The 16,678-nt window shown below is 33.5% G+C and overlaps 1 protein-coding gene across 1 annotated transcript; it reads left to right on the top strand.

Annotated features, from left to right (window-relative positions):
• The first annotated feature begins 1,542 nt into the window (after window positions 1-1,542).
• On the top strand, window positions 1,543-7,270 carry LOC123884603 (NEDD8 ultimate buster 1). Its single transcript, XM_045933739.1, has 11 exons — window positions 1,543-1,951; window positions 2,457-2,579; window positions 2,708-2,804; window positions 3,433-3,468; window positions 4,121-4,308; window positions 4,436-4,538; window positions 5,029-5,210; window positions 5,280-5,357; window positions 6,384-6,486; window positions 6,558-6,651; window positions 6,757-7,270. The coding sequence occupies exons 1-11, from the start codon at window positions 1,635-1,637 to the stop codon at window positions 7,110-7,112; spliced, it is 1,677 nt and encodes a 558-aa protein (XP_045789695.1). The 5' UTR covers window positions 1,543-1,634; the 3' UTR covers window positions 7,113-7,270.
• The last annotated feature ends 9,408 nt before the right edge of the window (window positions 7,271-16,678 follow it).

Here is a 16,678-nt window from a genome sequence, read left to right as displayed (position 1 = left end):
TATTATAAGTACAATATTCCCTTAAAATATAATATCCCCTTAAAATATACTCCGTAATACTATAAATTGACTATATTTCCATGAAAGTTCTACTAAACTATTAAAATGTAAATATAAATATAAAGGCTTTAACGATTACACTACCCAATGACACTTCTACCTAGGAACTCCTAGATATGAGACCCCGTCCCAATTCCCACCTTAACAACACACTCAGCGTTGTTATCAACTTCAACGATTACAAACGGTGGAGACACACTCCTAAGAAACTAGGATTCACTCTTGCTTAAAAGCTTGCGAGCAAATCACACAACACACTAGAACAATCTCCGTACTTCAAAGCTTAGGAGAAGTTCACACTTACAACTCAACAAACACAGGTCCTAAGCTTGCAACAATGAGATACAAGAAAGGCTCACAATTAACACTCTAAAATCCCTAAAACACACACTTTGTAAGACATGATTTTAGATGCTTGAAACCATATGCTTGCCTTCGTATTTATAGTAGTAGAACGACTTGGGCTTCAAGACAAAATTAGGGCTTCTAGAATTGCGGCAGCGGCTGATATATTTTTGAAAATAATAGTTCTATTTTTGAAACACAAAAATATATTTTCCAAAAATATAATTCCTTTAGAAAATATAACTAGGGTTCGGCTGCCTCCTGAAACACATTAAACACGTGCGCCTTCCTCTGTAAGAAACTTTGAAACAATTCTTCAAACAAATCTTCAAAAGATTGAGTAGAAATTAAAACCCACTAGATGGCGCGCAAAGATACACAGACTGGTGTTGTTCCAAAGTGTACCCACATTTGTCACAACACTTGGGGTAGACACATATGTCTCAACACTTGGCTAAAATATGTTTTTGCAAAATGTAGCCAACATACAAAAACCCAACAGTAATCATTCATGTATAGACAACTCATTTGCCACTTATTCACATTTTTATGATTTGAATTTATTTTTTATTTTTTTAAATTGATTAGTTAATGGAAGTTGTGAAACTAAGTCAAGGGTAAAATAGGTATATTGAAAAGTCCATCCCAAACCCACCTATCCTTTTTATATATTGTTATAGATGATGAATTTGTTAATAAAAAAATTTTATTGCTAAAAAAATAAGTGTATTGTTGGTATTATGAAAAATCGACACCAAAAATATTTGTATTCTCTTTTTATATAGTATAGATGTATTATTAAGTTGGTAATCATTCATGTATAGGCAACTCATTCGCCACTTATTCACATTTTTATGATTTGAATTTATTTTTTATTTTTTTAAATTGATTAATTAATGGAAGTTGTGAAACTAAGTCAGGGGTAAAATAGGTATATTGAAAAGTCCATCCCAAACTCACCTATCCTTTTTATATACTGTTAGATTTTTATGATTTGAATTTATTTTTTATTTTTTTAAATTGATTAATTAATGAAAGTTGTGAAACTAAGTCAAGAGTAAAATAGGTATATTGAAAAGTCCATCCCAAACTCAACTATACCTTTTATATATTGTTAGATGATTATTATTATTATTATTATTATTTGAGAAAGAGTTTACCAAAACTAGAGTCAGTAGTTGAGAAAGAGAGAAACGATCATCGGTATCTGGAAATCGAGCGAGCAAAAGATGATGGCGAAATTGAAGATTGCTGGGACATGGTCAGGTGTATTAGAAGAAGTGAATTTAGAGAATTGGACCATATCTTGTTTACGTGAAGAAGTTGCTAAAAGATCAAATTGCGAAAACCCTCACTTCATCAACCTCATATGTGCCGGTAGAATTCTCAAAGATGACGATGACCACCACCACCACAATGGAACCCTAACTTTGTCTCAATTGGGTGTCAAAAACAACTCCAAGATTCTCGCTACTCTCTCATCTCCTCAACAAGGTCACTCCCTTGTTGTCCAAGAACAAAGCTCTCAGAGGCTTGCACGTATTAGGTTATCATAATTTTCTCTTCTGTTTCAAAATTATATATATATATTTTTTAATCATGTTTAATTGAAATTGAATATGATGTATGTAGTGGTTAAATTAGTTATTGAATGTGTGTTATGAAGTAGTAGTAGATTGCAGTTCATTATATGGGAACTAAATTGATTATATGGGAACTAAGTTAATTTTTTTTTTTTATCATTAGTCAGTCAGTTAGCAATGTCCCTAAAATTGTGTCGAAGGGATTTATGTTTATATTATTATATTTATATACATGAGAACATTGCAGAAGCATTTATATACTTGAGAGATATAATCTAAAGAGAACTATGATCCTATAATTTTGGGATCAAATCAAATTTCCATTAACTAAGGTAACTATGAAAGGTAATGATAAGGAAAGAATACCAACAAATCTGATTACAATCAATATTAGCTAGTATCTCAATAGATAGATACTATGTTAGAATTATTACTCTCTCTGAAGCTTAGTTGAATTATGCAAAACAGGGCTGCTGCGACTGCATTGGCTGAACGGCATGCAGATGGTTCATTACCTCTGGAAGACTTTAGCATAGAAGTTGAAGATCAAAGTGGACAGAAAGTACGCTTAGGATCAGAGATTGATCAGAGGTATAAACCCTTGTGGCATTTTCGTGCATCTAGATGAAATTAGTTTTTATCAGTGGGAGGGTTTTAACTATGAAGGGACAATATACCATTTTGGCTGTTGAAGTGATGATCAAGTTATCATTTGACAGGGCAGTAATGATGGGACTCATGCTTCATGCAAAGGGGAAGCATCTTATCAAAGGGGGAAATTACAAAGATGCACTTGAAGTGCTTACTATGGGAGAGGTCAGTTCCTTATTAATTTAATTATCTTGATAAGGGTTATATTTTGCTGCAAACAAGCCGAATTTGCACCTTAACTTGTGAGAATTGTCTGATTTAAGTTAACGCTTTCATAGGGTACATGCCGAGTTTTCGAACATGATTTATTTGCTATCTTTTTTTATAATGTTGAAAGTTTTGCTAAAAAATTAAAAATTTGGTTCTACTTTGGCTTATAATTAATGAGGCTGCACAGTTGCCCTGCCCTCTCTCTTCTGTCTTAATTCCTTTTTTGTTAAACATTTTCATTAACCAACAATCTATTCAACAAGGTTAAGCTATCATGATACATTGATGGTTTTTATGTTATATCTCAAACTTGTCTCCTCTCGCTAGAGCCCTTTTGGCTTAAAGTGTTGACTGTGCACAAACCCATCTACCTTTTACTGAAATTCAACTTTTTATTAGAAGGATGGGGGTAGCAGAGTGGCAAGGATCCACTTTGTCAAAGCAGCTTTAATAAGATGTTGAGATGAAACATTTTCAAAACTTTTGAACTGTTTGATGTTTTTATATATTATATCTATTAAAATTAATTAATTAATCTTTTCATGCCATTAATTAAAGAATTCCTGTGTAATTTACTTTTCAGGAGTCATTCTCTATTTGTGATCCTAAAGTCATTGAGGTGAGTAGTCCAATTTATAGACTATATTTGCATTTTGGCATATAACAGAATTTACCTGCCAATTATTTATTTAAGCTATATATTTGTTTCACATAAACTGCTTATTAGCTGCCTATTTAAATAGTCATCACTAGTTTTTTATTACAAGAATTGGGAAAATCCCTTAGCTAGCAACTCTGCAGAACTTTGAGGGTCTACATATCCCCTATTCCCTTATTTACATACAGTGTGATATTCTACTCTCTTAAGTACATAAGTCTACTAACTAATCTAGTTGTAACCAACTAACTAATGGAATTGTCTAACATTATTTCTAATTGTTTTCCCTCAAATCTAATTGACAACTGCAATAGTTCCCCCAACCCCAAACAAGATCTTTGGTATATATATGCATTTTAAATAAGATGTTGAATCACTTGGGTAACTGTAACAGTTTAACCTAATAAAGTCAGGAAATTGTAGGACAGACAAGAACGTGAAGAAATGGATCTTGAAAGTTTATTATATTTATGCATGTATTTTATCAATATTTTTATTGTTGATATTTCAATCTTCTCAGTGTTCTCTTGACCTTTAGCCAAATTCCTTTTTGTATGTCTTCCTAACCTCTCTGAAACTAATAACCCCAATTTCTGTCTTTCTGTCTATTCAGCTTATTGACAATGTTCCAATACTGCAAATTGACATGGTATGGTGCTACTTTATGCTACGAGACATTAGATGGCTATCAGATGCAGGGAAGCGCCTTGAAATGGCTAGGGCAGGAATTGAACGTGCTCATGGGAAGGATTCTCTCCGCCTCAGACTCTTGCAAGGTGGTCGCTATCCGGAAGTTGCATTGTGAGTTATTTCGGTGCATTGTTTATTTTTTATTTTTAATTCTGAAACTACTGGGATGCAATTAAAAGTAGATTAATTATCAGTATTTATTTCTTACGTTTTTAGTTGGTTGAAATTTTGTACATAGGCATTTGAGACTAGAGCTACTTGAAGGGGTGGTCGCATTTCATACTGGTCAGTTGGAAAAATCTAGGCAAGCTTTAGCTTCTGCAAGAGCAAAGTTTGTTCAGGTAGGTTGAAGTATTATAGCATATTGCGATAAATTGACTAGAAAAAATCAACGTGTAAATATTTTCCAGTTATCTGTCTCCTTGTTTGATCACCGCAATAGTTGGTAGCAATCAAATATATCAAGTCCTTTTTAAGGTTCCGTTATTAATTGAGCTTTTTTCTGCTTTCAGTTTTTTTTTTTTTCTTTTCAAATTTGATTGATATAGCCAGTTTTGTTTCCTTTTATATGCCCGTGCTGTCTCATTTTCTCTTTCAAAGAAGAAAAGGAACATATAGTCTACCTGAAGAGCGTGATATATAACATACTTTAATTTTTACTATCGTGTATAATGAAGGAGAGCATTGATGTGACAATTAGAGTTTTCGTGTAATTAGGAGGTCACGGGTTTGAATCATGGATTCTGTCTTTTACAAATTTAAAATAACACTGCCTACATTAGATTCATAATGGATCTAACTCGGTTTATAAAATGTTCTATTTTGTTGCAGCTGCAAGTGCCAGTTGAAGCCTTATCACTTGTCATGAGCATGGGCTACAGTCAACGTAATGCAAAGAGAGCGTTGCGAATGAACAATCAAGATGTTGGGGGTGCCATTGATTTCCTTGTTGAGGAGAAGGCAAAGAAACTGCAAAAAAGGGAGGAAGATTTAAAAAGGAGAGATGAAATCTGGTGGGTGCAACTTGATGTTTATTGACTTTTCATTTTCTTTATCTCGGTTTCTGAACAGTGTCTTTCCAGGGAACAAAAGCAGTATGGGGTGACCCCCTTAAAGAAGGCCGTGGATCTGGAGAGACTGAAGGAATTGGTCACTATTGGGTGAGTGTTATTTTAGTCAGGGATGTCAATGGGGCAGGGAATGTGCGGAGGATGCTTCCCCACTCCCCGCCCCGCCCCAAAATTTGTTCTCCGTCCCCGTCCCCGTCCCCGATCCCCACCACGGGGGAATATTCTTCCCCATCCCCACAGATCCCCATGGTATCCACGAACATAAAAAATTAACAAAATTTCTATACTTTTCGAGCACAAGCATGACACTAGTATTGTTATTTCTTCCTTTTTTTTTTTTTTATAAAAAAATACATATATTTTGCATCTTCCATCTTTTAAAAATAAAAACACATTTTCCATCAATAACAAAGAAAATAAGAGTAGGTAGTGTGCACACTATGTATGTACTTGGTATGCTTTTTAGGGTTACTTGGGTAGTGAAACAAGAAAATAAGATGATCACTGTAATGATGACTCTTGGTTTTCTAGCTTAACTATTTTTTTTATTAAAAATATAAAAAAAAAAAAAAAAAAACATGTAAAGTTATATTATTATATATTATATTTATAACTTAAATAATATGGTCGAGGTTGGGGAATCCGCGGTGGCGGAAGGTACTTCCCCGATCCCCACTCCAAACTGTCTTCGTGGGGAACTTTTCCCTCCATCCCCGTCCCCATGGAGAAACAATTCTCCAACTTCGAAGCTCCGAACGGATAATCCCCACGGGGAACTCTGGGGAATTTCAGAGTTGAGGTTTTTAGTGTTGTATATGATGCACTGGTTTTGTAATTTGTGAAAAGGCTATTCCTTCATTGATTTAAAATAGTATATTAGCTGCTAATAACGTCAAGAAGGTTTAAGTGCCTATTATCAGCCTTTGCTTATGCTACTTATAATTTATTCATGTTAAGGCATCTGTGAATATGATTGCATATATATATGCATTTCTAACATAGACAAATTCTTAAGATTTATTGCCAATCTTTGCTAGACAAGGTTAATAGACTATTTGTGTAAAGGTGTTTTACAAAACTTCACATTAGTCAAACTTGTTACTGCTATTCGTGCAGGTTTGAGAAGGAGCTTGCTGCTGAAGCCCTTAGAAGAAATGAAAATGATACTCAGAAGGCATTGGATGATTTGACGAATCCAGAAACTAATTCTGATTTACAGGTAACAACATGTCTTAACCAAATTCTATGCAACTTCAAACAATATTTCTATTTACTTTAATCAACATGAAGGTTAAGATTGAGTCAAGGAAAATGAAAAGACAGAAGAAAGCAAAAGATTCTGCAATTGAAAAAGTTGTGCAAATGGGTTTTGAAAGATCAAGAGGTACATAAGTTATTTAGTTTTTAAGCAAGCAGAATGTGCTAAAAGTGAAGCCTAGTTATAGATATATAGGTGTGTTTTTTTGTGTTTTGATATACTTCTTTGCAGTGGTAGCTGCTTTTGAGGAAGGCGGCAATTTAGAAGAAGTGTTGCAAAGACTGACAGCACAACCATTGGCGGAGAATATGCAACCTCAAGTGAATTCAACTGCAGCTTCCGATGGTGGTGGAAGTTCATCTAATCCTTTGCCAGAAACTGCTAGTTCTGGTATTGTAGACCTAATGAATGAGGTTGAAGATCTTAATGAAATAGACGAAAGGGATGTGGAAATGGAAGATGAGCTTTCTGCAGATATAGCTAACGGAGATGCCTTTACTGATTATGATATTGAAGTTAATATTGAAGGGGAAGCCATAACTGAGTACCTGTCTATGGTTGAGACAGCAGCGATTACTTCCAAATAAGAAGAAAATGATTTGAAGACTATCAGTTTATGTAATTAGCAGGATTATAAAGACAATGAATCTGTTTCTGCTCTTTGCTTTAGGGAGCTTGTAAATATCTGGATGAGTACATTCCCCGTCGTTTTTATGATAATTATTATTTTAACATTAAATACTTAGTTTATTTTTAACTTATACTAGTCCCACACCCGTGATGCACGGGTGTTATACGGTATTTTATATTATAATGTTGAAAAATCATTCGTATAAATTGAAACAATAAGTATTATGAAAATTATAATAATAATATCAACAACAACAAAATAATAATAATAATAATAATAATAATAATAATAATAATAATAATAATAATAATAATAATAATAATAATAATAATAATAATAATAAAAGTGATGTAAATATAAGATAGATATTAAAGATGTGTTTATACATTTCGAAAATATTACAATGGATCCTATTGCATCTACCAATATAAGTTGGTAATCCATAAATTGTTATGTCACTATGAAAATGGTTTGTCGTCATACTCATACATTGTGGTTAGATTTGTGGTTGCACAACTATCTAGGAATTTTATATATATATATATATATATATATATATATATATATATATATATATATTTAAAAAACTTATTTATACATCACATTTGAAGTTACTTTGGTATCTTTTTCATTAACATTGATTAGCAATATCTTTAATTCATTCTTCAAAATAACTATGGAAATGATAACATATAATTGACCATGGAAAACAATCGATGTTAAAAAATAAGTTTTTATTTATATTATAAATCTCATTGAAGGATTCTGAGTTGGATAAACTACATCATTATCTCTTACCAAAAAATTACTGTATCATCGAATTTGACATTTATATTAATTTGAAACTCATTGGAGCAAAGATAAACCAACTTAACTCATACTCAAATATCGAATATGATAAAAATCATACGGGGTGTACCGGGCCATGGACCAGGGTGTGATTTGTTAAGGCCCAATACGAAAAAGCCCAATGGGAGCATCTAAAGGAGAAGCGTGAAAACAACAATGAAAAACACATGATAAGCATGATCCACCATGACTTGGAGAAGAAGGAAGAAACTTGGAGAAGAAGGAAGAAGCTTGGAGAAGAAGGAAAAGAAACCGCCCACTACCCATGAATTCCTCTCCAAGCAAGGCAGTTACTTAAGAAGCAAGAAGAGATTTTTTGCCTATAAAGAGGGTCTGTTTCAAGAGAAGAAGAGGGGATTTTTTACTGATTCTAGAGAGGCTCTCATTCTGAGAAATCACCATACTTTCATTCTTGTAAAGACACAATTCTTTCATTCTTGTAAAGTCAATCAATTTTTCCTCTAATCATACTTGTATCCATTATCAATCTTGAATAATACAAACCCCCTATGTTCTGATCGAATTCTGACTTATTAAACTCCCAGGGTTGTTGGGATTGAACTGAGTGTAATCACACCATTTGATCAATAATATAAACCCCCTTGTTTTTTACCAGAACATTTTGGCGCCCACCGTGGGGCTGCGGTAAAATCATTTGATCCCAGCCTACCACATCAATCTAGACAAAAATTAAACATCTCCACATGGCTGGAGAACATGCATCTGTTCGCACACCATCCAAGAACCGCCACGCCGCCACGAACACACGAAACTGCTAGCCAGTCCGCCCACTATCTTCTCTATCGCGACTCTGCTCGCAGTCCAGATGGTGTTTTGTTCCAAATCTCACGCGTCACGTTGTGTGTCACTAAAAGAGAAAGCTTTATCCATATGTGTTCATTATGGGCGCTGTTGACCAAGCTCCAGGCGGCAACAACGAAGCCGCCGCCGTCGGTTGGGGAGAAAATGGCATCGCCACAGTCAGACTTGTGAAGGAACCGTCGCGTCGCCGTCGGATTTGTGAAGGAATCGCCGTGTCATAGTTTGATTCGTATAGGAAACACCACATCGTCGCCAGGTTTATGAGGAAATCACTCCCGCGAGCACATAGGGTTCTCAACTTAGAAGTCAATTTGAAAGGACCAACAAGCGACATGGAGAATACGAATGAAACGCTTGGAATAAGAAAAGGTCAAATACAACTTAGAAGATCGGATCCGTCACGTTTGAATTGAAATGATGTCGCCATAGTTGTTGTGAATCTAACTCGCCGAACTGTCGCCACCGAATTACCGTCCAACATCATCGTCTCACTGTCGATCATTTTGTTGCTAGGCACTCCCGATCCAGGTGTTAATGTTATTTTCCTCTAACTTACCACTTAATCATATAGTTCTCGCTCTCTCTATTGTGATAATATATTATTTGTGCGTATATACGTTATCGGTTTTATCAACATGGTTAATTTATAGTTCATGAATCACATTCTATCGCCATAATAATAATAATAATAATAATAATAATAATAATAATAATAATCCCATCAATGAGTGAAAGAAAAGAGCATCGGTACTTATGTATTTCAAGGTTAATCACTAGAATGAGACTTGTTCTTCTCTTGGTGTGCCACTTTACAAGATCTAAATTCAAGAATCGCTGTTCTGTTTGGTTCAAAACTGTTTGTGCTTATTTGATATGTGATATCTTTAACCCTGCTGTAAATTATTCTAGCACACGATAAAATATTTTGTGTGATTGTATGAACTAACTTTCTTAAGACCTCATGTAAACATTTTAAACATGAAAGAACTTTTGCATGAAAGAACTTCAACTCTGATAAGTAGAATAAGTCAACACTTTAAATTAAAATGACCAAGACAAATATAACCAACAGAGAAAGTATAAAAATTTTCATATGTTTCTACATTTTTTCGGTTAAGAACTAAATCAGTATTCTTCTTACAAAGTATTTTGCTTTTTACTTATAACTAACATGAATATGCTTTTTCTACGTATCACATTTTTATCTGTTTCATTTATCGATTAATTAAAATTAATCATACATGCAAAACTAATGGAGTATATGAGACTTATTATTAACCGACCTGTTTTTAGTGCAGATACTTGAAGCACTTGCTATAATGTCACCTTCTTTGAAATTTATTCTTTTGAAATCTTGATTAGGAAATTTAGTTTATTCACCTATGATTTCTATTTTGATTCATTGATGTTAATCATAGTGCAGGACAACGAATAAATGTGGAAAATTAACATGAAAATTCAATAATTATCACTCGGCGAGATAGAATCCGCCAACTAATATTTCAGGTTGAAACATATTCCGCGATAACTACCGCAATGGAACTCAGTCTCGCCACGCCAAAACATAATTGTTTTTCTTGCTAGGCGAGGAGCGCCGCAACAAACCGCCCGTGGCGGTATCATTTTCGTTTATTTTATTTTTCATATATTATTATCGTTGAACCTCTAATGTATCAAAGCTTATTTGCAGTAATCATGATTAAGCTGCGGACTCTGAACAAAAAATTATTCAAGATCAACTCATATGAAAGCTCTGAACCAAATGTAAGGTTGAAAGGCCTTGGCGTTACCTGTAAGTCTTACGAGTTGGGTACGTCAGAAAAAGAAAAATCAAACAAGGTTGAAAGGCCTTGGCGTTACCTGTAAGTCTTACGAGTTGGGTACGTCAGAAAAAGAAAAATCAAACAAGGTTGCAAGGCCTTGGCGTTACCTGTAAGTCTTACGAGTTGGGTACGTCAGAAAAAGAAAAATTAAACAAGGTTGCAAGGCCTTGGCGTTACCTGTAAGTCTTACGAGTTGGGTACGTCAGAAAAAGAAAAATTAAACAAGGTTGCGAGGCCTTGGCGTTACCTGTAAGTCTTACGAGTTGGGTGCGTCAGAAAAAGATACATTAAACAAGGTTGCAAGACCTTGGCGTTACCTGGAAGTCTTACGAGTTGGGTACGTCAGAAAAAGAAAAATTAAACAAGGTTGCAAGACCTTGGCGTTACCTGTAAGTCTTACGAGTTGGGTACGTCAGAAAAAGAAAAATTAAACAAGGTTGCGAGGCCTTGGCGTTACCTGTAAGTCTTACGAGTTGGGTGCGTCAGAAAAAGATACAGCAAAGAAAGGCGAGATTATCAACACCGCCAGAAAAAGCTTACACACAACCAAAGCAAGGCGATTCATTATAACGCCAAATGACAACAGGTATAAAGTTATTCATAAATGATATATAATTATATTTAAAGAGCTAAAGACATTGCAGGTGCAAAGTTAAAAATTTTCAAAGGCGAGATTATTGTCAACACCAGACACAAAGTATAGTGGAAGTACGACTCCGAGCAGCGCCAATTCTTTTTAAATTGCCAAGAAGTCACAAAATAAGGCGTGCAAGCCTGGCAGTACGAAAATCAACTACAACAAAGAAGGGCGAGTCATAATGACGCCGAATCATTTACAATCGCCAAAAAGGCAACAGGCGAGATTGTTGTCAACGCCAACGTAAAAATGCAAATACAACGGAACAGGCGAGACGAATCGCGAAAGACGAAGAGGCGAGATTGGTGACAACGCTAGCTTGAAAATGCAAATACAATGAAAAAAGAGGAAGGGCGACTCGCTAACTTGCTCAAAGTCGCCAAGAAACAATGACAACAATATTCAAAGCCACAAATGGCGTACATCAAGATATTCAAAAGTCATAGAAGGGCGTACAAATTAGCTAAGAAATATCAACAACAAAAGGAAGGATAAGGCGACAAGCAAACGAAGAATATAAGTCGGCAACAAATAGGCGACATAGAACAACGCCGAGGCATAATAATCGCCAAGTGATTTCAATTAAAAGCACTTCGCCTTCCCGAAGCCTCGTGCTTGGGGGGCTGTGTACCGGGCCATGGACCAAAAGGTGATTTGTTAAGGCCCAATACAAAGAAAGCCCAATGGGAGCATCTAAAGGAGAAGCGTGAAAACAACCATGAAAAACACATGATGATCCACCATGCCTTGGAGAAGAAGGAAGAAGCTTGGAGAAGAAGGAAAAGAAACCGCCCACTACCCATGAATTCCTCTCCAAGCAAGGCAGTTACTTAAGAAGCAAGAAGAGATTTTTTGCCTATAAAGAGGGTCTGTTTCAAGAGAAGAAGAGGGGATTTTTTACTGATTCTAGAGAGGCTCTCATTCTGAGAAATCACCATACTTTCATTCTTGTAAAGACACAATTCTTTCATTCTTGTAAAGTCAATCAATTTTTCCTCTAATCATACTTGTATCCATTATCAATCTTGAATAATACAAACCCCCTATGTTCTGATCGAATTCTGACTTATTAAACTCCCAGGGTTGTTGGGATTGAACTGAGTGTAATCACACCATTTGATCAATAATATAAACCCCCTTGTTTTTTACCAGAACACGGGGCATAACAACCATTAATAAATTTTATTTTATCTTTTTTTTTTTTACTAACATTAGAAAGTAGTCTTGACAATCGACCAACTCCTTATATTTACAAAGATTAGACAAAATATTATTTCACCATACTTTCATTCTTGTAAAGACACAATTCTTTCATTCTTGTAAAGTCAATCAATTTTTCCTCTAATCATACTTGTATCCATTATCAATCTTGAATAATACAAACCCCCTATGTTCTGATCGAATTCTGACTTATTAAACTCCCAGGGTTGTTGGGATTGAACTGAGTGTAATCACACCATTTGATCAATAATATAAACCCCCTTGTTTTTTACCAGAACACGGGGCATAACAACCATTAATAAATTTTATTTTATCTTTTTTTTTTACTAACATTAGAAAGTAGTCTTGACAATCGACCAACTCCTTATATTTACAAAGATTAGACAAAATATTATTAGCAAAAACATTAACTTTTTTGAAAAAAAAAACAATAAAATACACAAAATAATAAAATGAACAAAAAAATTTAAAATGAATAATAACCCAAAACAATAATAATAATAATAATAATAATAATAATAATAATAATTACAATTAGTACCCCACATTAAATGGATGTATGTGGATGATGTGGCTAAATGGAAGGTTTTCATTGGTTTATGGATTAGGGTTTAGATAGACAATTCCACAACTATCTAGGATTTATATATATATATATATATATATATATATATATATATATATATATATATATATATATATATAGGGGGCTGCTAATTTAGACCCAGTTGGGTCTAAATTAGCAAGGTGCACCTTTTGAGTTGGACAAAAATACCCTTTATTAAAAATAAAAAAAACATATTGGCGCTAATCCAGTGTCGCGCGCCTACCGTAGGACCACCGTTACAAACCGTTGATTTCCATCAGACGGCCAAGAGATGATCTCATCATGGCTGTCGGATCAATCAGACAGTCCAGATCATCCAGCTCCATGATAAGCCAGCGCGTGCACCACATTAGATCTGCGCCTGGAGAGAGAAAATTTTATTTTTAAAAAAGCAGGACACGTGTCAACTGCTGGGTGGTTGGCGTGTTTTTTTTTCATTTAATACTTTAAACTCAATTATTTCGTTGTAAATTAATTTTTTATTTTTTTATTTTTATACCAAAATTCATAATTTTTTTTTGTCTACAAATAGAGACTTGGTTCGTTTGATTTGGACACAAAAAAAAAACTCAATTTTTCACTACCTTTAATTATCTTTATATAATACTGTGAAACCATTTAGCTGGTAGAATGGTTTCACAGTATAACTCTCTTAAACCATTTTACTGGTAGAATGGTTTCAGTGAGTAATTTCTTAATTGTTTGCTTCTGAAACCATTCTGAAACCATTTAGTTGGTACAATGGTTTCAGAGCGTTGTACTTTGAAACCATTTCACTGATAGAATGGTTTCAGGGGAGTTGATTCTTAATTGTTTGCTTCTGAAACCATTTTACTGCTAGAATGGTTTCACAGTATAACTCTCTGAAACCATTCTTCCAGCTAAATGGTTTCATAAGCAAACAATAGTTTTTAATTACCGTTTTATCTCATTTAATTAACGAAAAATAGTTTCAGGTCTCCAAAAATTTCATAAAATATACCAAAAGTTCCGGAATATTATCTAATATTTTATTAGAAACAAATAAAAAAACAATTGGTTTCAGAGTACAAATCTATGAAATTATTATTATTATTTGTTAAATGGTTTTAAATAATCAGCGGAATTTGTGAAAATAATTTCATGACTTGAACTAGGGAGAGTGAGGTACACAAGAGGGTTCTAAATAATTCATAGTACTTTACATAAAATTTTGGAAATTTTTTATGGAATTATAATATTTTTAATTACCTTTTTACTCATTTAATTAACTAAAAATAGTTTCAGGTCTCCAAAAATTTCATACAATATACCAAAATTTACAGAATATTATCTACTATTTTATTATGAAAAAATAAAAAAAAAATAGAGCCTCCCTGAAGCCGCACGCGCCCCCACGCGCCGCCGGTGAGAGTGGGCGTGGGCGACGCGCACTGTTCATCGCCCCCCCACCCGTTTTATGCAGAAACGGGTCGCGCGACCCTGTTTTTGACCCGGTTCGATCTCCCTCAATACTCAACGAAACTCGACGTTCCTTATATGGATTTTGATCGTTTTTCAATTTTACAAAGGTTTCCGGTATTAGTTTTTGAAATCGGTGTTCGATTCGCACGTAAAATGAGGTCGAAATTTGGAAGAAATTTAAAAAATGTAATAGTTGTTGTTGTTGCATGGGGGGCGCGCTATTTTGGGGGGGCGCGCTATTTTATGATGCAAATTACATACATGCCCCAGTTGCTCTATTGTTTCAAAAAAAAAAAATGGGTATTTTTGTCCAACTCAAAAGGTGCACCTTGCTAACTTAGACCTAACTAGGGTCTAAGTTAGAAAACCCCATATATATATATATATATATATATATATATATATATATATATATATATATATATATATATATATATGGGTTTTGCTATAAGACACCCACCTTCAAATTAAAAGGTGTCTTTTAGCAAGCTACACCTTTGCTAGTGGACAAAAATATCTAACTTTTTTCTTAAACAACCAAAAAATGAGGGGTATGGCTGTAATTAATTAATATTTATTAAAAAAAACTAGAATTCCAATTTTCGCTTTCTTTGTCCAATTGGTCAGCAATGCATATGGCTATTCTGGTTGAACAAATTTTGGCCAGGTGAATCATCCTCTTCTTTACCTATTCCAGAAGCTCTTAAATAGCCAATAGAATTGAAAGATTAAATCTTTGCGGCGGTTATAATTTTCTAAATTGATCTTAAAATTAAAAATTAGTTTAAGGAATGAAAGAGATCTAAAAAAAATTGCAAGTAGCTCATAAACATTATTTCCGGCAACACCAAAGAAGCTAAAGTGATTTTTTTTTATCAAAACAATAAGTCTTCATTTTTTTTATCAACCCATTGGTCATTCATTACGGAGAGGCTGATAAAAAAAATGGAAATTGAATGATGAAGGAAAAGAAAATCAATTTTTGCTCTGATAAAAAAAAATCAGTTTAACCGAAGAAAAAAAAATTGGTTCAAAGAAGAAGATCTTATGACCTTCAACTAGAAAATTGGGATTTTTGTTTTTTATAATTATATGTTAATTACGGTAATACCCCTCCTTTTTTGGTTGTTTAAGAAAAAAGTTAGATATTTTTGTCAACTAGCAAAGGTGTAGCTTGCTAAAAGACACCTTCTAATTTGAAGGTGGGTGTCTTATAGCAAAACCCTATATATATATATATATATATATATATATATATATATATATATATATATATATATATATATATATATATATATATATATATATATATATATATATATATATATATATATATATATATATATATATATATATATATATATATGTTTATAGGCTTAACTACACATTTGATCATCCCTTACGTTTATTTTATGTTTCAATTTGGTCTCTTATGTTTAAAAAGTATCAATTTGGTCCCTTACGTTTATTTTAGGTTTCAAGTTAGTCCTTTCCGTTAGTTTTGTCACTAACACCGTTTGAACAGTACACGTGTCAGTGTGTCCAAGTGTCACGTGTCAGTCCACATATGCAAATTGACTGCCACATGTGACAAAATTGACGGAAAGGACTAACTTGAAACCTAAAATAAACGTAAGGGACCAAATTGATACTTTTTAAACATAAGGGACCAAATTGAAACCTAAAATAAACATAAGGGATCAAATGTATAGTTAAGCCATGTTTATACATTTTAAAAACTTATTTATACATCACATTTGAAGTTACTTTGGTATCTTTTTCATTAACATTGATTAACAATATCTTTAATTCATTCTTCAAAATAACTATGGAAATGATAACATATAATTGACCATGGAAAACAATCGATGTTAAAACATAAGTTTTTATTTATATTATAAATCTAATTGAAGGATTCTGAGTTGGATAAACTACTTCATTATCTCTTACCAAAAAATTACTGTATCATCGAATTTGACATTTATATTAATTTGAAACTCATTGGAGCAAAGATAAATCAACTTAACTCATACTCAAATATTGAATATGATAAAAATCATACGGGGCATAACAACCATTAATAAATTTTATTTTATCTTTTTTTATTACTAACATTAGAA

This window comes from Trifolium pratense, linkage group LG5 (assembly GCF_020283565.1).
Source record: "Trifolium pratense cultivar HEN17-A07 linkage group LG5, ARS_RC_1.1, whole genome shotgun sequence".
Lineage (NCBI taxonomy): Eukaryota > Viridiplantae > Streptophyta > Magnoliopsida > Fabales > Fabaceae > Trifolium > Trifolium pratense.
Note: the sequence above shows the minus strand (reverse complement) of the source record. Positions and strands in the feature narration are given on the sequence as shown.